A 24631-nucleotide genomic window follows, 5' to 3' on the forward strand; every position below is an offset into this window, starting at 1 on the left:
TATTTTAGTGCACCTAAAGGCACATTCACTCTCCTTTCCTTTTTAGCATCTAGATTTCGATTTACAAAAAAACCTAAATGCATTAAAGCTGATTCTTCCCACGAACTTGTTCCCAGTGTTCAGCTCTGGTTTCTCTCTTGCACCTGTCCTTTCTGTCACTGTGCTTGGAGCCAGGTGAGAAGATCCAAGGCCCAGCTTGCTTGACGTGGTGAGGTCTGCTGAGATCAGGGCGTACTGCTGGGTCAAGGCCAGGGGCAGGTTGGAGGGTTGAAAAGTTCATCTTTCTGTGCCATCAGAAGAGATTTAAAGGGAGAAGGCTAAGTCCTGCATAGCTCAAGAAAGCCTTGGTGTCTTCTGGAAGGCCTTTACAAAGCAGTTATAGTGCTTCTTCTGCTGATTGTGTCTAGCTGAAGTCCTGAGACAATGGGAAAAATCTGTGTGTGGAAGCCTAAATGCTGACTTCTTTCTTTTTTGAATTCTTCTACATGAACCGCTTTTGCCAGAGGAGGGGATCACCGTGTGGAGCTTTATAAGGTAAGTGGCTGCACGTTGTCCAGGTGATTGTGTGAGCACAGTGAGACCTGCACAGGCATGGAGGCTGCTCACTGCAGCCCACTGCCAGCAGGCAGAGAGCCGAGGGCTCCCAGTCTCTAGACATGAGGTGCACAAGGGGTCTGTAAGCACTGAGCACTCTTCTCCACGTTAAAGATACTTCAGAGATCTTTTACCTGCTGCTACCTGTCAGCTCCTACCGAGCTTTGCCTATAATACTTTCACAACACAATTGACAGGAAAAATAAAAGCTTTGTTTAATCACAGCCGTGATTTGATTGACTATAGCAGTATTCTGACTTCAGGTACCGTGTAAGAGCGTTCTTTCATGTGTTAGCAGTCTCTGTATGCCCACCATTATGCTGCCACATCTCTCCAAATGAAGGGAAGGTGCACAAGGTTTGGGGCCGGCTCGTATTCCTCACGCTCTTCAAACCTTTCAAGGTGACTTTTGGTCTTGTAAATGCTGAAATGTTGGGCTGAGCCAGCATAAACTTCCCTGTTGGTTGGGCTCTGGGAGCTCGAGCTCGCCCAGTCACACAGCCACTTGTTGCAATGAAGTGTATTTCAGATTGCCAGTGCACATGTTTTGCTTATGAGTTGTCGATCAGAGACCAGTTCAGCCCGCATTTCCCCTTCTCCCATGGCACAGTTATCTGTGTTACCATCTCAAGTGTTGCCTAGCACAGCGTTGCTGTGTGAGAACAGGGAACTTCAGTTGCTTTGGGTCTTTGCTTAATGACTTCTGCAGTCATTTTCTCTCACACGGTGCGTTGGTCTGATACAAAGTGTTTCTGAAAGCTGTAACTATTTTTGCTAGTTTATTTCCAAAGGATTGAGTTTATGTTCTCCAGATGAATGTAGCTCTCATTTCTTTCTCTTTAATTGGCATCAGCATTGGCATTTGTGAAGATTTATTGCAGTGCATCTCCTTATGCAAGATCCCTTGCAGTAAACTCTTTTTAATTTGGGTTGCTTGGAAAATGCCATTCAGCCTCATGGAAACAGGTGATGTTTCTTCTAAGATGAAAGTGCTAAGTGCCTGGAGGATGGCACACAATGACAGCTGAGAAGGCTGTCAAGTAGGTGATCTGCTTGGTTGTTTTTGGGAATCAGCCTGTGCTGCTAAGCACAAGTTAGCAGGTTTGAATAGCATAAACGAACCAGCTGGACTGTTGCACAGCAAAACCTGGCAGTTGTTGCAGAGGAAACAGTCTGAGCATGCTTGTAGATCTTCAAGGCAGAGCTGCTACAGGGGGACCTACATCTCAGAAAGCATGGTGTGAGCTTCAGGAGACCAATGGAGTAAAGCCACGAACTATTGCTGTTTCAAAGTCCTGTGCCTGCCACATCACAAAGCCAAAGTAACCCCTGTGCCTTGTTGGGCTGATGGCGTTGTGAATTAGATCCCTGTATCCCTGCATCCTTGGCCTGAGGCAGGGGCATGGCTGCTGTGACTGTTTCTGTGATGAGTTTGTGTTTCTCTTCCTTCCAGGTCCTCAGCTCCCTTGGGTACCACGTGGTCACATTTGATTATCGAGGTATGTGGGCACCTGTTACTATATGAAACACTTCTGGCCGTCTCTTTCTTAAGCAGCAAAGTAGTTGCTGCTTATTTATTTGTTTTAATCTCATGGGAACTCATTTTATAAAGGCTTACTGCCAGCTAATTAGGTGTGGTTACTGTGTGGTTTTTTTCTCCAGGGATATACAGAGAGCTTCCAGAAATGCACAGCTTTGAGTTCTTCCCTCGCCCCCCCCCTTTGGGTTTTTTTCCTCCTGAGAAGATCTGCCAGAAACAATTCATCTTTTCTATTCCTGTTGTATCAGAGGGTCCCCAGTCTGTAACCATTGTGAGAAGAGGCAGTGATCTCATTCCCTGCTTGGCATGTGGAACCTCTGTGTGCATAACACAGAAAATGAGTGCAACTGGATTGCTAGGCAGCAGCTTTGGCGGAGCCTCAGGCCCTGCTTCCTGATGTCCAGCTTGGGACTCTGGCTCCTGTCTGTCCTTGTGCACAGGGCTCTTTGATTTGGAGAGCAGAGGAGCTCTCTAAAGGGTAATAAAATGCACAAGAATTAAAGCATATTCAAGATTGCAGTAAAAAAAAAAGCCTGTTTTTCCTCCACAAATGCTGATACCTTTGATAAAAGACCTATTTAATATTCTGTATGCTGTCACAGAGACCCCAAATTCATTTTTGCAAAGCTGAGGTGTGTGGTAGCTCACTGCTCAGCACCTTCAGCAGAATCTGTGACCATTTTGCATCTCTGTGCCACCAGCAGTCAAGCATCTGCTGCTGTTTGCCTTCTTAGCGTCGAGACCATGGCAGCACTAGTGAGTGGTAAAGAAATTTCCCCATCACAGTTTTATCAAGACATGTGAGAGAGGTGTATTAGGAGCTTGCCCTGTTTTTCCATCCTCCTGGCAGCTGCTTCCCTGGCTGCTTATTAGGTATCAAAAGGGATGTGGCACGTTTCCTGCTCAGCAGAGGATTTGTAGATGTGCTGTAATAGGGACAGAGCCAAGGCTATCAGGAGAGTGGAAAATTGCTGCAGGGCATTGATTGAACAGCATGGACAAGCTGACATTGCAGCAGCTTTGTGAAACATGCCTGTGTTTAGATCGTAAGGATCCAGTTCTTTACCAGAGATTGCACTTCCAAGTTGGTTATGTGCAAAGGTAGCTAAGGTTTGGGAGCTGGGTTATACTGATGGGGAGCTGCAAGAACACAGTGTGGCACTGTCTGAGATCCAGCTCTTGATTTTGTTATTGACCAAGCTGTTAAAAACTGCATGGCAGCCAGCAGTTACAGCAATTACTTTCTTTCAGTGACTGCTGATCAGTCAGGGCTTTTAACCCAAATTGTAGAGGAGCACAGTGAGCTAAGCAGAATCTGTCCGTGCCGCACACCTTTGCAGGTGGGCTGTGTGGGAAGAGCTGGCTGGCTTTGTGGTGCCATTCATGCCTTTCTGAACAGGGACACCTTGTGTTTCAGGCTGGGGTGATTCAGTAGGCAGCCCGTCGGAGAGGGGAATGACCTACGATGCCCTTCATGTCTTTGACTGGATAAAAGCAAGAAGTGGAGACAACCCTGTCTATATATGGGGGCACTCCTTGGGCACAGGGTAAGCATCTAATCGCAGTGGGACTTAGCATCTTCTGAAAAACAGTAACACTGACCTTGGCTGAAGGTGCTGTTTGCCATAATCCCTAGGCTGGCTTGGCTTGGAGTCTGAGGCGTAATTGCTGCAGAGGAGCTTCCTCTGTTCACTCTGCAGAGTGAGAAGGGCTACAGTAAATGACTGTGCAGGAATTGATCTTGAACTTTCATTGCCCAGAGGGAGTCTGGAAAGCAGACACTTAGAATAAGATTCTGTTTGATTACGGGGAAAGAAAGTGGGACAGCACTGATGTCTTCCTGTGGTAAACCTCTGTTTGCATTTGTCTTTCAAAGCAAAACACTTATTTGACATTCTGAAAGACCAGCACGTGTGCATGCTATTTTCTCTTACAACATGTTCTCTCCTATCCTATTACAAACGTACTGTTTGTAATCAATGCTTGTGTAGATGCCTGCATGGTTACGCTGTTGCCCATCTGCAATATTTACATGGTTGTGCCTGGCATAGGGAAGTATGAACAGTGAGAAGTCTGCAACCCAAAGTGCCTCTCCATGCATGTTAAGCTGCCTTTACTGCTTCCTCAGTTTCCTCTGCTGATCATCCTCTGGAGGCTGATGATGTTCAGTAGGAACCATGGACTGTTGACCCCTTGATTTTGTGAGGAACAGGAGGCAAACACGAGAGTTACTTTAGGCTGTGTGCAGATGAAATCATTTGAGGCTGCTTTGGAAATATCTCCATCCCACAGGGTTGCATGGGGGAGACCTTGCAGCTTTGAGCCAGCTGTAACTCATTGCAGTGTCACCTTGGGAGCTACTTAGTACACCTCTGCCCACATTGCTGCCTCCCCCTCTTCCCTGCACCTCCCATAGGGTCTGTAGGTCAGAGCCTGGTGCTTTGCGAAGGGTCTGTGCCAGATTAACACTCACTGTTCTTCTTTCCAGGGTCGCAACAAACCTAGTGAGGCGCCTTTGTGAGAGAGGTAAGTCTGGGGGGCTCTTCACCCGGCCCAGGTGCTGCCCATGGCGCAGGCCTTGGCTGCTGCACTTCAGCACATTGCCTTTGGCTTTTCAGAAACGCCCCCTGAAGCCCTGATCCTGGAATCTCCATTCACCAACATACGGGAGGAGGCACGAAGTCATCCCTTTTCTGTGGCAAGTACACAGTGCTTCTCACAACAGTGGTGTGTAATTGTGTGCCTAGAAGTTAGCCTTCCAAAGTGACGTAGCTGACTGCTCGCTCCGTGGGGCAGCAGGGATGGTTACTCCTGGCACTTGTAAAGGCTCGTGCTTAAGGCAGCTCCTAAGAAGACCAGTGCAATAAGCACCACCAGTCATCTGTGGAGTCTGGTAGAAGAAAATAAATTGGGATCAGAGAGAGCAGTAAATGCAGGGAGAGGGAGAATCAGCTTTACCCTCAGCAGCGGACAGCCCCCCCTGTGCTGAATGGTCTCTGTTGTGAGAGGACAGTCTGTGGGCTGTGAGCAAAGCGATGGCAATGCTGGGCTTCCCTAGCCACAGCCCTTGCAGTGCAGCCCCTTTAACTTGCCCAGACCTCCATGTGAGCTCAGCTTGATGTGGCCATCTCTCCCACCCAGCCTGGCTGCAAGCAGGCTCAGAAGTGAGCAGACATACAGGGTGGGTGTTGGATGTGGCTGGGCTGGTGATGAAAGCTCCCTTGCAGGAAGACTTTCCAGCAGCACCTCGATGCCTTGACACCCTGACCATGGGAGCACCCAGAGAGCTGGCTCCTGAGCAGGCTCATAAGACAAGCCTGAAACAGGAGGGAGAAAATGGTGCTACTAGAAACATGCTCTTATTGCTGAGAGCACAGCCAACAGCAGAGATGTTACAGGGATGGCAGTGGCATGCTCTGTTACTGTCTGTATGGCTGCTGCCTCCCACTAATGCAAACTTTCCCTTTCAGATATACAGATACTTCCCAGGGTTTGACTGGTTCTTCCTTGACCCCATCACGACAAGTGGAATTAAATTTGCAAATGATGAGAAGTGAGTGCATCTCCTGTTTGCAGGGGTTTCAGCTGATGCTGCAGTGAGCCAGGACAAGCATCAGGGAGCAGACTGCACTCTGCTCTTTTTTTGTCCAAGCATTGTACTTGCTGAAGGGATTTCAGTTGCTCTTCCAGCCATGAATGCACTATGGAGCTTTCTTTTTAATTGGTCTTAATGAGGAGAGATGCAAAAAAGAGCACAGAGACTACCCAGGGACATGCTGATTTGATCCTTGTGATTTATGCTTTTCAAGAGCACATTAAGCAGTAGTATCAGAACATTAAAGGTTTGGGATGCTTTCTCTGATGTGCATTTGCATCAGCCATCCTTTGCATAGTAATTTCTGCTTTCACTGAGCCTTTCATTTAAGAGCCTGAGCATTTAGGAGTTGGGTTTCCAGTACTGAAACCAACCAGACCTTGGGAATGGTGCTTTGCAGAGGGGAGAGCCGCTTTGGTCTGAGCAGCAAATACCTTATCCAAGGTTTCCTTTTACTAGTAAGCTTTCTGTAGATTACATTAATGGTGCCCATATAACAGCACTGTCAAGATTTGAACTGAGGATAATGACCCACAGAACACATTTGCCACCGCAGTTTCCTTGCAGATCCAAGTGTGTTGGTGTTAAAGAGTGCCAGGAGCCTGCTGAGGGTCACCTGTGCTTCCTAGCACTGTGCTGTACTGAAGCCTTGCAGGTGGTCGCATGCTCTATTTTTAACTGGCTTTGTCTGACAGCAGCAGGGGGCTCTTTGTGGTAGAAGGGTAGGGAAGAAAATGTCCAGTCTGCTTGCTTCTGATTGCCTGAGCTCTTGTGACGCCGTCATCTGCTTTACAGTGTGAAGTACATTTCCTGCTCCCTGCTCATCCTTCATGCTGAGGATGACCCGGTGGTACCGTTTCATCTGGGAAAGAAGGTATGTGTGTGGTGATGCTGTGGAAGGGACCAGTGTGGACAGAATGACACAGAGGAGCTCGTACAGCCAGGCAGGCAGAATGGGCACAGAAATATGTAGCCTGCAGGTTTTGTGGTGCTGGAGGTGGTAAATCAGTAGTGAAGCCAAGCTAGAACTGGCAGAGCTGGTCAAGCCAGGGCCTGTAATGGAACCCTGAAGAGGTGGCTACCTTGGGGTGGGTGGCAGCTTTAGGCCAACACGTGTCCCTGACCTGCTTCCCCTCGGGCTCAGCTTTACAACATTGCTGCGACGTCGCGGAGTTTCCGAGACTACAAGGTGCAGTTTGTCCCGTTCCACACAGACCTCGGCTACCGGCACAAGTACATCTACAGGAGCCCAGAGCTACCTCGAATACTGCGGTAACTGCCCGGCCTGCGGGGTCTCTTCCAGCAGTGGGGGGGAGGGCAGAGGTGCCTTGGGCTCTGGAGCAGCGCTGGGATGCGTGCCCTGAGGGATGCACAGCAGGTGCTCGCATTGGGCAGCTCTTATGAAAGCCCTTTTGTCCTCCAGAGTGGCTGAGAGGCTGGTGCTGGCTAAGCACAAAGGCAGAGTTCTCAGTCACTCTGCAGAGTTAAAACTCCCTGTGGGAGGGGAACCACAGAAAGCTGAGAGTTCTCTCCCGTGTCTTATCTCTGCTGCAGGGGCTGTTTGCAGAGCAAACATTCACCTCTCCCAGTGGGAGCCACTGATGTGTGAAAGCAAAGCTCGCTGCTGTTTTCTGTAGCTGCGAGTGCTTGAGCCCTAGTATTCATCAGGGAAATGGAAGATCTGTGGGCTGCAGCATTCCCCAGAGTGAAGGAGAGCTGAGAATCACTGCCGTGTTGTTTCTTTTCCTAGGGAATTCCTGGGGATACCTGAACAAGAGCATCATCACTGAAGAATGGCTGCGTGGCAGCGCAGAGGTTTCCTTTCTTTTCTTCCTCTCTCCTCATTTTCCTCCCCTCTCCCTGTGGGCCAGTCTGCCATCCTTCCATCCCTGGCAATAGAGGAGATCAGGAGTTCCCACTCTGGTCCTGATGCGTACCCTTGGCAGCTCCAGCTCCTGACATCAGCGCCTGTGATGGTAGGAGGAGGATGGGGTTGGCTTCTTCTTTTGACGTGGACGGAGGGGCGACGACAACCCAGGAGCTGGTACCAAACAGTGAACAAGTAAGCACAACAGAGCCTGGCCAGTCCAGAGTGGTACTGCTGAGGACAGACAGACCTTGGATGTGTGTCATGACCAAGGATGTTTCTTTCACTTTCAAACACTGCTGCTGGTTTTCGGATCACGTAGAGACTTTTTCTGTTGGCAAATGGCTTTTGCAGTGTCTCCATACCACAGCTGTCTTGCTTGAGTTTGAGGTGTTTTCTTTCTAGGAAATACATGTTTTGCCTTCCCTTCTTGCTAAGTAGCTGTAATTACAAATCCACTAAAGATCCAGGTGGTGAGAGGTGTTTTTGTTCAGCTCTTGAGTCACAGTGTGTTGCAAGTGTTGGGCTAATTGCACACATTTTGGAAATAAAGTGAAAGCTTTTTTTTTTCCTCTTTTTAAACATCTCTTTAATGGAAAAGATGAATGCCCTTTTATCTTCTCTGTATGCTTTTTTTTTTTCCCTGAACCTTTCTGCTCCCATCTCTATTATCCTCAGTGGAGCTCCTCCCCTTTTTCACATGCACTTTTTAATAGGATTGAAGTGGTTGCTGTAGATAAATTACAAGCTTTGGGCATTAAACTGGAAAGCATGAGGTTATTTTGCCTGACTTTCCTCTTCCAGGAGCATGGGCCCAGGGTGTGGGAGTGGATGTGTTCCGTGTTCCTCGTACATACCTGGACAGCTGTGTGCTTTCTTGGGGGGAAGGGCTTTTTTATTTTCTCTTATTTACTTTTTAATTCCTTAGATCAAGTTTTGCAGGATCTGTGGCTATGCTGTTCCTCTGTAGTTAAGAGCAGGCAGTGATACATAGCTCTCGATGCAAAAACAAGGCTGGGTTCCTTCCCATCTCTCCTTCCACCTCCCTTCTACATCCTGGGCACCACAAGCCATTCCAGCAGCTGCTTTCTCAGCTCACCTCAGTGCTGTGGGTGGAAAGAGAAGTGGAAATGAGCCCTGTTCCATGGAGATACATCCTGGGGATGTCCTATCACTGCTTCGGGCTACAACAGGCCTCTTTTATGCTGCTGTTGAGCTCTGCAGGGAGAGGAGAGAGGGTCTTCTGCAGTCTTGGCAGTGTCCTGCTGGCTCCCTGTCAGGCTACAGCCAATTCCAGGTGCTGTAGGTTAGACACTAGTGCTCAGAAGCAGATGGTGCTGCCAGAAAGGGTCCATTCAGGGGTGTACAGCGTAGTAGAAACTGCTCGGCATGCATCCAGGTTAGACCTGCAGGCTCATACTACTTGCACAGCAGACAGTAGCTTGTTCTTGTACTGAGATTCTTCTGCACTAACGTGGTTATTCCTGAAGTTTCTGACCCATGATACTCATAAGCTAACTGTGCCACTTAAATTATGTTTAATGCACTTGTATTTATTGCACTGACAAGAAGAGAAACACTTACTTGGCTCTGTAGAGAGGCACCTGTACATTCCAGCTAATGCTGCTGCTGGCAGTGGGCTTGGGCTGCCTCCTGCCCTGGGGCAGCACAGGAACTGTGGATGTTGGTGATCCCAGCACCTCCATTCTTTTTCTGAGGCCAGTGATAAGCTTGGAAATTAGAACTGAAATGTTTATCTCAAAGTGGTGTAGTTTTAATAAAGGCATTGATTGCTGATCGTTTCAGCAGCCTGTTTCACCTGGTGATTTTGGGGGATTTTATTTCTTTTCCTGCTGTGCTGCAGTAGGGCTGTGGGAGGGGAGCTGAGGGGTGGGGGGTGAGTTGGGACTGGGTGAGTCTTCACTGCAGTGCTGCTGCCAGCTCTAAGTGTGAAACTGAGCTTCTGTTTCCCCTCAGAATGGGGAAAGCATGATCTGCTCCCAGAATTTCAAGCTATGTGCCAGTTGTAGGCAAAACCAAAGACCTAATCCCCATCCCAGGGCATGGAAAGGGCTCTGGTACCCTGTCCCAGCCTGGCTTCGAGTGTCATGGCATTGTCCCGTTACAACCTGAAACCCCGAGCCTGTTTACTTACACATCAGCCCCAAGTCAAACCAGCAGGTATTTTGGTCATTTTAATGAGTTGGTGTCACACAGGAGTATGGGTGCACTACATTGCACTACAGGTGTTAAACTGACCCCAGCACCACCGACCAGCATCACCCAGCAGTGGAGGGACACAAGAGCTGTAATAATGTTTGCACCACTTGGGCAGAAGTACCAGGAGAGCCCAGAGCCCCGCTGGGAGCCTAAGGGCGCTGCAGGGTCAACTGCCCAGCTGGCAGTGACAAGTAGAACCTGTTCCATGCACACATGGATGCTAAAAAATAAAAACACATTTAAAAAAAATAAATCCCTGAAGTGGTTTGGCTACGGGGCTTTCAGTTAATAGGTGCAGGAGGAGGCTACAGCAAGCTCTGTGATCCCAAGCGCTGATCCGTCTCCTTTTGGACCAGGCTGTACAGAATCAGCAGCCACACTGGAGGCAGCTGCTGGAACATTCAACCCCACTTTCTCAAGGCATTATGGGGGCAAGAGGTGACTGGAAGGGCAGGCAGCAGCCTCCCTCTCTGGTTGCTTTTGGGCTGGCACAGCCTCTGGAGGAGAATACAAGATACTCCACACTGCGAGGAGGCCAAGCAAGGCTCCATGCAGAGGGACTGCAAGGATTGAATTGGAAATCCCTTGTTAAGCGTGGAACACAGTTGTGGAAGACTTATCTGTGGTTGTCTCACTAGAAGCAATATGCAGCACGTGCAGGCTGGATACATGGGTGCAAACACAGGGTCCATTCTCTCTCCCAGCTCCTGTTGCTCAGTCAGGGCTCCTCCTCAGGGCATCCTACTACCCTGCTGAGGGAAAGGCCTTGGTTCTGCAGAGCCAAGCCCGTCTGGCTGGCGGTGAAAAGCAGCTCAGGCCTCCCAGGCTGGGAACACATCCCCCTCTCTTTCCCTATGTGCTTGCGTCAATCCCGGGGCATGTTGGGTGGGGGGATTTTTGTGGCAGATGGCTCCACACCCCAGATCTCCCGGGCGTACTCTGTGATGGTTCTGTCGCTGGAGAACTTGCCCGAGCATGCAATGTTCCTGATCACTTTCCTAGTCCACTCCCGGGGGTCCTGGGAAGAGGAGAGGCAACGGCAGCAGTCAGTTTCCCGTGCAGCTCCGGGGCAGCTCAGCCTCACAGGGTGCCAGCCAAGCACCCTTCGCTGGTTTAATCGCAGTGATAGGAGCTGCTGACATGTCAAAACCCACCTCACCCTGCCCCACACCACAGCAGTGCTGGCTGGGGTAAGAAGGGGCACGCTCCATCCAGCTCCCTCAACTCCTCCCTGCCCTGCCATGGCTGTGACCCCCAGCTTCACCTTGGCTGGGGACAGCTCTTACCATGAACAGCTGATCCACTTGGCCTTGGCATTTAATGTATGCTTCGTAGTCGGCAAACACCTTAAACCTGAAACCCAAAGCACAAGAGAGCAAGGCTAGAGCCTGCCTGCTGAAGGGTTCCGGGTCTGGGCAACACAGACATCGCCCCTAGGAAGGAGAGCTGGGCAGGCTAAGAGCAGGCACCAAGGGGGATGGGATGCTTGCCAGGACTCACCTGTCGTGGTGCATGAGCATATTGACAACATCTCTGAAGCAACCGGGATCTCTTGGGGAGAAAAACCCACTGCTGATCTGATCGATAGCCTGCCGCAGCTCCGGGATGCGGTCGTAGTACTCCCGTGCGTTGTACCTGCATGTGGAGGAGGCAGAGACAGGCTGTATTGACCAGTGCCTCGCCCTGCATCTAGGGCAGGTAAGGACAGTGCCTCCGAGACCAGCTGTGCTGCCAGAAGCACTCTGTGCCCGGGCTTGTGTCCTATTCACAGTCACTGCGCTTTGGTCGAGCCACCCTGGACTGCACCCTTGTCAGAACAGTCACAGCCCAGCCCAGGGCGGAGGGCTCCTGGCCAAAGCTTAGCACTGGGACAGGCCCTGGCACATGTTTCACCCTCCCTGGCACTAACCCTCGGCGATCCAAGGCTTCCACTTCCTCCACCCGCATGCCAAAGATGAAGAGGTTTTCTTCGCCTGCCTCCTCAGCCATCTCCACGTTGGCCCCATCCATGGTGCCGATGGTGAGGGCCCCGTTCAGCATGAACTTCATGTTGCCGGTGCCCGAGGCCTCTGTGCCGGCTGTGGAGATCTGCTGGGAGAGGTCTGCTGCCGGGATCACTGCCGGGCGCAAGAGAGGTGGCAGTTAGGCCTCGGCACGCTGCAGCTCCCACGGCCCGGGCCCAGGACAGCAGGACTGCATTTGCTAGCAAGCCTGCTGACCTCCCAAGCTCAGCCCACAGCCCAGAATCAGACACAAAGGCCCAGCCTTGCCACAACCCCATGTGACTGCTGGATGTGCCCGGCTCCCAGCACTTGCTTCCATGGGACCAGGACTTACCCTTCTCAGCCAGGGATACCCGGTAGTTCTCCAGGAAGATGACCTTGAGCTTGTCCCCCACATAGGGATCGTTGTTGACGACCTCACCGATGGATGTGATGAGCTTAATGATCATCTTGGCCATGTGGTAGCCAGGAGCTGCCTGAAGAAGAGCAGCCCAGAAAGGGCGAAGTCTTTTAAAGGAAGGCACAGCATGAGAGCTGCTGGTGCAGGTCATCACTGTGGCCTCACCTCTGCTGTCCACATGGATCAGCAAACACAGCCTACTGGGAGAAGTCCTGAGCCACAGGGAGAGGGTGACAGGGCCCCCCATTCAGCTCAGTTATTTTGTGATGGTGTTTTTGGATGAGCCCAGCAGCACAACCCTGATTAACCAGCAGCTGATTAAGCCACAGTGTGTGCAGCAAAAGCCCTAGAAGAGGATGGCACCTTCCCCACATCCCTGCTGAGCCACATGTGCACCGAGACTGGAGAATATTTTTTACCTTTCCTCCAATCATGATGGTCCTAGGCACAAAGGATTTGGAAGGGTCACTTCTGATACCTGAAAGAGCAGGGCATAACACAATGGATGTGAAGATAAATGGGGCAGAGCTTGTTGCTTGCATCGAGGGTGGGATCCCAACCCATAGCACGTGGGCCCAGCAAACCCACCCCGAAGTTCCAACCAGATTTCTGCCAAAACACTGCTGGGAAAACTATCTGAGAGCACAATCAGAGCTGTGGTGATTTGTTTTCCGTTGTGAATGGGCAGAAGGATGAAGCATACGCGTGGGAGCGGGGTTTTAACTTGCACCAGGTCAGTCCTAACACTTGCACTACAGGTGTAGGGGTTACCCAAGCACTGGGACCCTACTATGCTGGAGAAGTGGGCTGTGAGCTTTTCCTCAGAGCTCTGCACTGTCCTCCTGCTGGAGAAGCCCCTCGTGACAGAAGGGCATGGCCAGGCTCAGAAGTCATAGAATCACAGAATGGTCTGGGTTGCAAAGGAGCACAGTGCTCATCCAGTTCCAACCCCCTGCTATGTGCAGGTCACCAACCAGCAGCCCAGGCTGCCCAGAGCCACATCCAGCCTGGCCTTGAATGCCTGCAGGGATGGGGCATCCACAGCCTCCTTGGGCAACCTGTTCCAGTGCCTCACCACCCTCTGTGTGAAAAACTTCCTCCTAATATCCAACCTAAACCTCCCCTGTCTCAGTTTAAGACCATTCCCCCTTGTCCTATCACCATCCATCCTCATAAACAGCCATTCCCCTTCCTGTTTAGGTGACATACAGGTACACAGGAACGCTGGCAGTGAGGGGCTGGTGTGGGACCTGCCTTGACTGGCAGCCCAAGCAGGACTTACGGTTGTAGAGAGTGATGGCATGCAGGCAGTTCAGCAGCTGCCGCTTGTACTCATGGATTCGCTTGACCTGAATATCGAACATGGACGAAGGGTTGATTTTGACCTTGTAGTGCTCCTCCAAGTAGGCTGAGAACTTCAACTTGTTCTCCTGGCAAGAAAATGGAATGAGGAGCAGGCACGGGCCCCCAGGCACCAGAAGCAATTAGTAGGAGCATGCTGCCTTTACCCTTCTTCCCCTCTCACCCATTACCTGCTTGACTTTTGCCACATCCCTGATGAATGTCTCGTTGTCAATGAAATCCAGGAGCTTCTTCAGCTGGCTCAGATCTGTGACAAAGTCTTCCCCGATTTTCTAAGGAACAAAGCAAGAGAGGGATGTCCCACCTGTAAGACAACTCACCTTGTCCACAACCATGCTTCCCCAGCAGAGATGCCACAGGGAAGAGGAGATGCTCTGGACAGGAAAAAGGAACAACTAGTTTTGTACACCAAGTTGACTTCCCTGCATCACCAGGGAGCTCAAGGGCACCGGGGAAAAAAGCACTTGCAAAAAACCCAACCCAGTCCTTCTCAAAGAGCTTCAGAAGAAGGGTATGTGCACATGCACCACGGCCTCCTGGCAGCTGGAGAAAGTGATGGGCAGGACACAAAAATGCATTCAATTGGAGGAAGTCTTTTCAGCTATTACTTGTTTCAGTGTGCAGGGGGAGGGGGACAACAGTGAAGTTGGAGCTCTGAGAAAACTCCTTTGAGTCTATGAAGCTTAAACGCTGCCGTGGACACCCCACTTCCCCGTGGACACCCCACATCCCCAGTGATGCTGCCTGACAGCTTAGCTGCGGCGACTGTGAAGGCAGGAAGCCAAATGCAAGTTTCTGCAGCTCTGTATAGCACAGCCTACACAAGGAGGTGCACAGAAGTGAACAGCTGAGGTCCCACCAGATGCTCGTGCCTCACCTCAGCGATAACGTCGGCCAGCCCCGGGTTGCACAGCAGGAGCCAGCGCCGTGGCGTGATCCCATTTGTCTTGTTCTGAAACTTCTCTGGCTCCAGCTCATAGAAATCCTTGAACCTGGAACAGCAGGGAGCAGGGGCCACTGCCTGAACCACTGCCCACCCCTAAGAGCTTCAGCTGCTCCCCTGCATGTGCTGCTGGCTCAGGGCAGTGTCTGCTGATCTCTATACCACCATGAACTCTCCGTGCTGCCCCTTCCTCGGCTGTTAAGGGCTTTATCAGCTCTGAAGGGAGGCGAGTTATACCTCATACGCACTCTAACAAGATGCCCTGTCCATCACACAACCAAAGCAGGCCTTAACACCAATTTGCCCCAGCCAGAACCCCACACTTGCAGGCAGAGCTCAGCGAGTGGAAAGGGGAGGTCTGTGGGTGCCCCCCAACTCACACTGTATTCTTCACGATGTCAGAGTGGATGCGGGCCACACCATTAACAGCGTGAGAGCCGATCACACAGAGGTGTGCCATGTTGATACGCTTGCAGTCTCCTTCCTCGATCACCGACATCCTTCGGAGACGGTCAATGTCCCCTGGGTAGAGAGCTGCCACACGCTGCAGGCAGGCAGAGACAGGGGCATCAGCGACCCAGCTGTAGAGGCTGGAACGTTCCACAGCCCACAGCCAGCCCAGTCTCTTACATCCAGATGCATTTGGTTGAGTGCATAGATGATCTCCAGGTGACGTGGCAGCAGCTTTTCAAACATGGAGACCGGCCAGCGCTCCAGGGCCTCAGGCAGCACGGTGTGGTTGGTGTATGCACAGGTCTGTTTGGTGATCTCCCAGGCCTGCGTATAGACAGCAGTTAACGTGCATGTGCCAGGACAACAGGGGAAGAAAGCCCCGTGTAAGGACAGGACAGCAGCTCTCAGTCCTGATGAGGATGTTACGTGCCTTGCAGCTCTGCTTACCTTGTCCCAGTCCACCTTCTCCACATCCACCAGGATCCGCATGAGCTCTGGGATGGACAGGGCAGGGTGGGTGTCATTTAGCTGTATAGCCACCTGCAACACAGACTTACTGGGCTCAGATCTGGCAGCGCCAAGGCTCTGATTGTGCCCCAGCACAGCACTATGGGCTCAGGCTGGGGGTGAATCTCTTCTTAGGGCTCACAGACCCACCCCACTCACACCCCAGAAACAAACAGAGCTCCCAAAATTGGAGCGACTCAATCTTGGCAAGTTTGGCTCCAAATTGTACCCTTTTTTCCCCCAACCCTGGGAAAATGGGCCCAGAGATCATTTCTGTGTTCCAGCCCAAACCATACACCTGCTCCCACCTGGTCCTGAGCCCTCCCTCACAACATGAAGGTCTGGCTGGGCCCTCTCTGCCCCACACTCACCTTGTCCGGGAAGGTTTCAAAGCTTGTTCTCACAGGGTCTTGACAGCCAAATTTGGAGGACTTAAAGCGTCGGATGATGTCTTGCAGCGTTGCAGCCACCACAAAGTACTCCTGTTTCAGCCGCAGCTCCTTGCCTTCAAAGAACTGATGCAGGGGGATGCACAACATCAGCACTGCAGCTGCCATCCCTAGTTGGCAGCCCAACCCTTGGGGATGCTCCCATCTGATGAGCTTCCCTTACATGTTCTGCATCTTGTCGGGCTGAATGCACGTTACCCATGCTGCCTCTCAGCTGCCTCCAGAGGGCATCAGAACCTGCCACGTCGGGGCTACCCGACAGACCAAGCACAGCTCCTTTCCTTGCTGCAAGACCCTTTACAAGGTTTTTGGACCAAGGATTTTGGACTCCCAGCAATAGCCAGGAGCCAGTGTCATCTGTGGAAGCACCAGCTGCCTGCCATCCACGCATGCCACACATCATGCTGGTCTATTTCAAAACGGCAACAAAAATGAGCGCGTGGGAATAAAGTGCAGGTGAGCTCCTCCAGCACAGATGCTACTCCATGACTGGATATTGAAGGCTCTCAATTTGGATCTGGTGCATAATGACCACGTAGCCTGGGACTATTCCTTGCGAGAAAGCCCTTAAGCTGGGCTGGAAGCGAGTGCCCTCTCATGGATTCCTCTGAAATGACAACTTACTTTTGCAAACCACGTAATTTGGCAACTGCCTTGAGACTGCAGGAAAGAAGACAGCAGCTACGCAATAAAGGCCAGGCTCTGAGATGTTGTCAGACAGCAGAGACTCTCTGGAGCCAGCAGAGCTGTCTGTTCATTGAGAATTACAGAGCCAACCATTTGCATTAAAAATTCTCAAACCAGAACCTTTGTTTCAAGTGATAAAACTACAGGAAAGACAATCCCAAGCAGCAGAAAAGAGAAGCAAGAGAGTTACTCACGTTGTCATTTGGGTACAGGACTCTGGATATGTTTTCTGCCAGGTTTCTGTCCAGCACTGCCTCGATGTAGTCACCCACATTGACTGCAGTGACAGAAATACAGCACTGCAGCAGCTGTAGGTACAGGCAGGTCCCCAGCAGTGTACTTTCCCTCTTCTCTCGTAGAGAGGTTTATAACAGGAACATTAAGGCTGATATTAATGAAATATGTATGGGAATGGATGTATGTGTGAAAGCTCCCTTAGAGAGCAGGGGAGAGAAAAAATAGACAAGGGTGCATCTCCACGTGCTTTCTCGAGATGCATGGACTGGGAAGGACAGAAGAAACTGAAGACAGACAGCAGTCAGAGAAGGCAAAGAAAGGAAGGTAATGTAGCAGCCACCTCACTTAAGGACCATGGGGGAATGGTGCAGGGCAAAGAAGCACAAAGACCACAGTCAGTCAACTCCTAAACAGTAGAAAAGGCCCATCTGAAACCCCACTCGTGACTGCCAATCAGGAATTGTGGAAACATGATGAGGACTCGAGAGCCATCACCCCTGGTCCTCTGTCCCACACTGGTTCTCCTGTCAGGGCTGCCTGGACACATCTCAGTGCTCTTAAGGAAGAATGAATCAAATGGGTCTTATCTAAAACATGCCATTTCTGTACAGCCTAGCAACCGTTAGTTGCCCAGCATCTGCTTTTCAGCACTACAATTAGAGCCTGAAAAAATGCACTAGAGGTCACACGTGGACCCAAAGGAAACTCATAATTACGAGGGAGAATAAAGTGGGCTGTGCTGCCATTTTCCTTCAGCACTGAAGGGTTCTGCTGCATGGAAACAAACCTCCATGGCAGTTGTGGGTTTGCAGCTCATTTGGTGACGTGGGGAACACACTGGCACTTGGTTTATCACCAGGGGAATACACAGAGCAGGTTTTGAGAGTGGGGCAATCATGATGGGGATGGAAGAAGGATGGACAGGTGCCCGAGGGCTCTGGAAGTGGGTTGGAGGTTGCATGATCCATGGATGTGTGCTCAGAGTTTTGGAGGCAGCCAGGAGAGATGGACAAAGCAGGACAGCACTTACACTCTTGGAGGTTGAAGTCATTGGGTGCTTTTGCAGACCACAGCCTCATAGTGTTCACAGTGTTGTTCTTGTATCCTGGCACTGGCGTGTCATATGGCATAGCAAGGACAACCTGCAAAAGGACAGTGATCCCTTCTGGTTAGCAGGATGATGGCTTGGGAAGATGGTTGAAAACCTCTCCTGAAAGAATCCAGAGGACACAGACAACAACTGGCTGTGCTACAGATCCCACCTGCACTACAACACAGCTGCTGAACTTCACAGACTTGTTTATTATCAAGGGCACTTCCAGAATCTACTAGCAATGCATTAACAGGAGAGGCTTGGAGCTTCACTGGCAAACGAGTTACATGCTCATCAATTAAACAAAAGAGAGTTGCAAGCAGCCTGCTGACTTTCCCATACCAGCTGGAGCACCTATCAGCTATCCACCAGAGCCCTGCAAGCATCCTCAGCTGGCCGCTGTGCTTCTGCCTGTGCTGGGGCAGTGCCAGGGCACCTGGAATATGCCAGATACACTCCACAGCCTGAATCCTGCCCAGGAGCCCTCTGTGCTCACAAGGCAGAAAAAATCCAGGCAGATCAACACTTCGACCTTGAACTGCTTCTTTGTGCTGGCATCAGCAACGCTCCCCCTCTGGAGAAAAGCAGCAAGAGCTCAGGCTCTCAAAGCTGATATTATCAGCTCCGAACATGGAAGCAGGCAGAAAGCCTTCCCTGTGTGAGCCACGGGACTGGGGCACGCATCCCATTAGCTGAACGGTGCTATATTTGGAAAATTGCAGCTTTAGCTTTTTGAGCCTTTCCCGTTTGTTCCTTCAGTGGCACTGGTTGAAAACTCACTTCCTTGTCAGAAGGAGCATTCCCCAGCTCACAGCTTGGGATCCCTGAAACGCCTGCCTGGCGCTGGGGTTGGAAGGGGAAAACACCCAGAGGCAAAGCTCTTCCTCCACCCTGGGCAGCGCTCAGAGAGGAGACGCTGAAACTTCTTCAGTCCTTTTAATAAACCTGTGCCTCTTCAAAGCTTCCCTTCCTCGGCTGTAAGACTGGAACACATTAATGCAGCAGCAGCACACGTGGCTCCTGAAGCACAGCATTACCTCTGTTATTGCGACACTGCCCCGCCTCAACCTGAGGCAGGGGAATGTGGGTGTCTGGAGAAGCATTTGTTCTCCACAGCAGCACAGAACAAGGCCTCTGGGCAGGCTGGAGACTCGAAACCTTGTCTACAGCCTCTCCAGACAGCATTCTACTCATCAGGCCAGCATGGGAAAGGCAGACACTCGCTCTGACCACAGGAGCAGAACACAGGCTGGATTGCTCCATGGCTGCCCCAAGAGACTGATCTCCACCCGCTGCAGCACCAGAACCACCTGCAGAACCACTGGGTTTGAGCAAGCAGCCGGGGGTACAGTCCTCCTCCAGCACAAACCCACGCAAGACTGGATGCAAGGATTTACTCTGGAAGATCTGATTTGTGTTTAATACTGGAAACCAAACTCCTGAATGCTCAGACTCTTAAGTGAAAGGCTCAGTGAAAGCAGAAATTACTATGCAAAGGATGGCTGTTGCAAACACACACCAGAGAAATCATCCCAAACCTTTCATGTCCTGGTGCTACTGCTTAATGTGTAATGCACACTTGAAAAGCACAAATGTCAAGGATCAGATCAGCATGTCCCAACTGGTCCTGAACGTACAGCTGTGACTGAATAGACTGAACCCCCCCTCCCCTTTCCCCTTCAATCCTGCTGCAATCAGAACCAGTGAAAGTGAAATTGCAAAGGCAGCAGAGCACGCTTTGCTGGAGCAGGAGAGAAGCAAAGCCTGACCTCAGTTAGCACGGGACAGGCTTCCTTCCCACCCCCATGCTATCCTGGCCCATCCTACCTGAGTGTCCACCCACTTCACGCCCTCAGGGCTGTGCTCCACGCGGCCGTAGAAGTGCACAGGCAGCATGTACTCCGGGCGGGCTTTCTCCCAGGGATTGCCGTAGCGTAACCAGTCATCAGCCTCCTCCACCTGCAAGAGGCAAACGTGGTTCAGGTGATGGCTCCCGTCTCCAAGGGAAGGCTCTCAAGGTGGACAGTTGAAGAAGCAGAGCTGTGATAAGCTGCCTTTCAAAATGGACGTGCCTCTGGAAGGCAGCTAGGCTTTCTGAAATGCAGATGACGGCATCTCTGCTGCTGTAAACCTCTTGGCTCTCTTGCCTTTGCAGAGCTGTACTGGCCAAACCCATCCAGGCAAACAGTGCTTGGAGGGCTTTTCATGTGGTCTGATGGTACAGGATGTGGTACCCTAGAGGCCGTTGGTGCTGTTCCTGGTCACAAATTGTGAGCATGGATGGCCTTTTTTTCTTTTTTTCCTTTGTGCATGTCATTTATAGGGCCTAGCATCACAGCTTCTTTATGGAGAAGGAAGAAAACACAACCCTCACACTTCTCACCCTGCCTGACCTGGAGAGCTATTAAAATTGGAAAACAAGAAAAATTAAAATGGGAAAATAAGGTTCTTCATGCACAGAAGTGCACTCTCCTAATGGAAATGATTTCCAGACAATGCAGCTGGGATAACTCCTTCAGGGCACCTTTTCAGCCTACTTTCACTCACACAGGGATATGATTGCTAATGCTACAGGGGACAGCCCCATTTAAGCCCTCGTTGCCAGTGTCTTGAGGGACCTCACAGGTGCTGGCATTTGTCTGGTGGAGGATGAATGTGACTGGGCATGTCCAATAGCCAGTGCCATAGGCTCAGCACGTATGGTTCGACACAGCTGCCTGTTTGGCACTACAGGGCTAAAATGAGCAGGCCACAGACAGCCCAAGGCACCACATGCAGTTTGCCAGGTCACGTCCACAGGTGACCAGCACAGCAGGGAACAGAAGTGGAAGGGGTGACCTCAGGTGGCCGATGTACCTGCCAGCCGTCGACGATCTTCTGATTGAAGATGCCAAACTCGTAGCGGATGCCGTATCCGTATGCTGCCAGCCCCAGCGTGGCCATGGAGTCCAGGAAGCAAGCTGGAAGAGCAGGGCATGATCACACTGCAGGAACCTCCCCTTGCTCCCTGCAATTGTGTGACAGCCTGCCCAGGTGCACCCAAATGCAGCACTGTTGAGCGTTTCTGAACCTGCCAGAGAACCCCTCAGCTGGTGCTAAGCTGCATGTCCAACTGTCCAATTAATGCTGTCTCTTTCAAAGCAAACCTTCCTAGCTATCAGCCCAGGGCAGCTCTGATAAATATCAGCTCTGGTGCTTCCTCTGTGTCAGGCAGCACGTCTCCAGCAGTCCCTTGTGACAGGCAGATTAAAGCAGCAATTTGCCTATGTGAGAGCTGCTGGGGTACCTCGGCCAAGTGTGAGGTTTTACAGGGAGGTGAGGAGCAAGGCTTCAGAGGGCCCCTTTCAGCCACAGCCCAGCATGTCAGGCACAAAGGCACCTCTTGGATACTGGCTACAGATGGGCTAAGGTCCGTGTGCTGTCCCACTGCAGCAGGCAGGCCCAGGTGCAGGAGGTGAAGCAGAGCTGAAGCTGTGACACCTCACAAGGAAGGCACTGCTCAGGCTGCCCTTGGTCCTTGTGTGCTCCTGGTGGGGCTCCCCTCTCCCCACTTTACCTGCCAGACGGCCCAGGCCTCCATTTCCCAGCCCAGCATCTTCTTCAATTTCCTCCAGTTCCTCCAAGTCCAAACCCAGCTGTTGGGGAAAGAGGCACAGGAGAACATGTCAGTATGCAGACCCCACGCTCTGAGGCTGCTCTCTGAGAAGGGCAAACACAAATCCCAAACCAACCCGTATGGGGCTCTCTCTCTGCAACCCCTTTCCTCCCTTACTTCCAAAGCATCTCACCAGCTTCAGCTTCTGGTGAACCCGGGCACCCTAATTAACTGGAAAACAATTCAGCTCATCATCAAACATCGCTTTCCCATGAACTAAGTTTCCTTAGAAACATCAAACAAAACACTTGCCTCCTGGCAGCCCTTCAAACTGCAAGGCCCTCCTACTGAACTCTGAATTGTAGATGGGATGGCAGGTGGCCAGCCCATGCACAAAGGACTGTCTGCTTACGTGCACCGCTCCTCTTCTTACACCCAGCCCACCTTGAGATGGGTTACAACCATTTCTGCAGCCTGTTGTTGCAGCTCCTGCTGTTAGGCTCTGTGCATTCCCACGTCCTGACCACCTGAGTGCCAAACTTCTGGGCCAGAGTCCATGGATGGAAGGGGTTGTATCACCTCCTGCACTTCTTGGGCTCCCATTCTCCAACACAAGGGCTGGCAGCCTCCCCAGTGGCTGTGTCCAGCTTAACAGGCGTGACAGCTCTTCTCAGAGGGCAAGACCTCCCACCTGAGCTGGCCATCACGACCTCTACAACTTGGAGGCTAAAGCAAGAGAAGCCTTCACTGCCACATCTGGACAATCAACACGTGCAAAATAACTTGCCAAGGGACGTGAGGACTCTCCCTGAATAAAACCAGCCTCTGCTCCATACTCAAAGTACCGGGTCTCTCCCTGGGAGTCCCCTCCCATCCCTTGGCAGGGAACATGCTGGCCAGGGCATTTCATCAGCAATTGGAGCATCTCATTTTGAGAGGGTGACAGAGCCCAGCATCTACTAGAAAGCGTAACATGAATCAGTCTGTGGTACAGGGGAAATAAAGCTTCTGGGAGATAAAGCCCAAAAACTCACGTTCTGTCAGAAAGGCTACTTGTCCTGCTGCAGAGATGGCTGCAAGCCTAAGTAAACATGGGCTGGCTTTTGTGATTGACTCAGTGGTACTGAGCACAGGCTGTGCTTTTGCCAGTTCACACTCATCCGATGCTATTTTAAATCAAGCAATTTCTCCCCCTTTCTTCCTCCCTGGTGATTTGCTTTTCCATCAGCAAATCACCTGCTGCTCTGCCTTGTGTACCTGCACATTCGAACTGTGGTTTGGTGGCTTTGTGCTGCAGCTCTCCTTTCTGGCCCAGCCTCTCTCAGCACCTCCCACGATGAGCCACCACCCTCCTAATGGTGCAAAGCTGTTGGCACCGTGGCATTTCCTGCTACTTAGGAGCTGCCTTCTGGATGTGGAGCCCAAGAAAAGTGGTTTGAGGGACGTTTTATTCCAGCTCTCAAGACACCCCAAGGTCAGACCGGATGACGTGATGACCTTAGTGGTCTTTTCCAACCCTAACGTTTCTGTGATAAGGTCCCCTCATGGCCTTCTTTGGAGGATGAAGAACGCTAACAGAGAGCCAAGCCTCTCTTTGTTTAGTCAAAATGAAGTGCCTTTGGGAGGGAGCCCTGAGAAAGAAAGATGTTCCATGTGGAAAAGTTTCACCAGTTCTGCATGGGGGACTGCAGTACCCCAAGACTTCACCTGGTAAATGGCTTCATCACAGGCGTTCTGCAAGCCCAGGTTCACCATTGTGTTCTGCAGGGTGCGGCCCATGTAGAACTCCAGGGACAGGTAATAAATACGCTGGGGAGGCAAAGAACAACACACACAGTGACACACACAGCACATTCCATCTGGCCTCCAGGAAGCCCCTACTCATCACCTGTTGCACCCAAAGGGTTCCACTGAAATCCCTTAAAATGATCATCAGACCCAAAGGCTTTCCCCAGAAGGGATGCCTTCCCCACCCGGCTCTCAGTGCAGGACAACACGCACCACAGCTTGTTTGTCAGAAGGAGCTTTGCACGGGATGCTAGCCAGCTCCCTGCTGCACATCTCCCTGCCAACAGCCTTCTATAGAAAAATCTTGTTGCTTGTTAAGAGTGTTTCCCTAATTAACTTCAGGCACGAATTATCTAGGATGCTGAGTCGTATCTTTACGGCTCAGCCGAGGTGATGCCTGCACCGGGCTTTGGGTTTTCTCACGCTGCACTGAAGCTGACCAGGAGTTGCTATGACAGAGGACCCCCACCCGTGGCTCCCTGTGCCGGGCAGCAGGCCAGCCCCCTTCCTGCTAGTGATTTTCCAGCTCTGCTCTCGCGCTTTCTGAGCAGAGAGAAGATAAGCAAGCCGGGCCACCGGCTCGCCGGGTCAGCCCGCTTTTGGCACCGAGAGCCATCAGTTCTCCTTCCCAGCTGAGGCAGGGGCAGAGATATCTCTCAGCAGGGGAGGGTCAGCCTGCTGATGCAGGCTTGGACGGGGCTCGACGTCCGGCATTCCGAGCAAGACGGCGACGGATGGACGCTCCGGGAGCCGAGAGCTTCACACGCAAGCTTCAGACCCACCCGAGGCGGCCAAACCGACGCGTGCTCCGCGTTCCCCGGCCGCTCTCCCCGCGCTTTCACCCTACGGAAGAAACGGGGCCGGCGCGGCTCGGCGCGGCTCGGCGCGGCTCACCTTGGGGTCCCGCTCGTAGTAGTGCTGCTGGGTGCGGATCCAGCGGCCCACCAGGTGGTCCCGCACCGTGTGCGCCAAGGCGAAGAAGTAATCGCGGGGAGTGGCGACGTTGCGGTCCTTCACCAGCGTGAAGTGGAGGTGGCGGTTGAAGCTCTTGCGCACCTCCGCCACGTCGCCCAGCCCCGCGATGCCCCGCACGCTGATCTGTTTCCGCCTCTCCCCATCGCTCAGCGGCGCCGCCATCCCCGCACCGCTCCGCCGCCCGCACCGCCGCTCCGCCGCAGCCGCCTCCGCCGCGCCTCTGCTCCGCCTCTGCCGGGCGGGGTCAGGACGGCGCTGCCCCGAAGAGGGGAGGCGGGGATGGGGCCGGAGGGATGGGGCCGGAGGGATGGGGCCGGAGGGAT

At 51.9% G+C, this 24631-nt stretch overlaps 2 protein-coding genes across 4 annotated transcripts in view; one reads left to right on the forward strand and one right to left on the reverse strand.

The window, feature by feature from the left end:
- Nucleotides 1-9401, forward strand: part of ABHD12 (abhydrolase domain containing 12, lysophospholipase) — a 32357-nt gene extending 22956 nt beyond the window's left edge. The window contains exons 5-13 of the mRNA XM_042830334.1: nt 504-534; nt 2048-2093; nt 3552-3681; nt 4623-4660; nt 4753-4832; nt 5605-5687; nt 6525-6603; nt 6874-7001; nt 7480-9401. Of these exons, the coding sequence (XP_042686268.1) occupies nt 504-534; nt 2048-2093; nt 3552-3681; nt 4623-4660; nt 4753-4832; nt 5605-5687; nt 6525-6603; nt 6874-7001; nt 7480-7519 (655 nt within the window). The 3' untranslated portion in view covers nt 7520-9401. The remainder of the gene's footprint in view (nt 1-503; nt 535-2047; nt 2094-3551; nt 3682-4622; nt 4661-4752; nt 4833-5604; nt 5688-6524; nt 6604-6873; nt 7002-7479) is intronic.
- A 377-nt stretch (nt 9402-9778) lies between these two features.
- The window catches only part of LOC122166491 (glycogen phosphorylase, brain form), a 19954-nt gene continuing 5101 nt past the window's right edge, over nt 9779-24631 (reverse strand). For 2 of the 3 annotated variants that reach the window (XM_042830321.1, XM_042830313.1), the window contains 19 exons: nt 23253-23354; nt 21507-21585; nt 20807-20910; nt 19778-19909; nt 17888-17999; nt 16815-16897; nt 15856-15999; nt 15425-15517; nt 15155-15301; nt 14905-15068; nt 14459-14573; nt 13752-13853; nt 13502-13649; nt 12639-12697; nt 12154-12295; nt 11726-11933; nt 11317-11451; nt 11103-11169; nt 9779-10834 (listed from right to left, as the gene is read on the reverse strand). In XM_042830321.1, coding sequence (XP_042686255.1) covers nt 10682-10834; nt 11103-11169; nt 11317-11451; nt 11726-11933; nt 12154-12295; nt 12639-12697; nt 13502-13649; nt 13752-13853; nt 14459-14573; nt 14905-15068; nt 15155-15301; nt 15425-15517; nt 15856-15999; nt 16815-16897; nt 17888-17999; nt 19778-19909; nt 20807-20910; nt 21507-21585; nt 23253-23354 — 2289 coding nt within the window. In that variant the 3' untranslated portion in view covers nt 9779-10681. Of the gene's footprint in view, nt 10835-11102; nt 11170-11316; nt 11452-11725; nt 11934-12153; nt 12296-12638; nt 12698-13501; nt 13650-13751; nt 13854-14458; nt 14574-14904; nt 15069-15154; nt 15302-15424; nt 15518-15855; nt 16000-16814; nt 16898-17887; nt 18000-19777; nt 19910-20806; nt 20911-21506; nt 21586-23252; nt 23355-24227; nt 24478-24631 lie in introns of those variants that run through there. The other variant, XM_042830304.1, reaches the window with a different exon arrangement.

The sequence above is a fragment of the Centrocercus urophasianus genome, unplaced genomic scaffold (genome assembly GCF_019232065.1).
Source record: "Centrocercus urophasianus isolate 14NV4802_14NV808 unplaced genomic scaffold, USGS_Curo_1.0 seq_10, whole genome shotgun sequence".
Classification (NCBI taxonomy): Eukaryota; Metazoa; Chordata; class Aves; order Galliformes; family Phasianidae; genus Centrocercus; species Centrocercus urophasianus.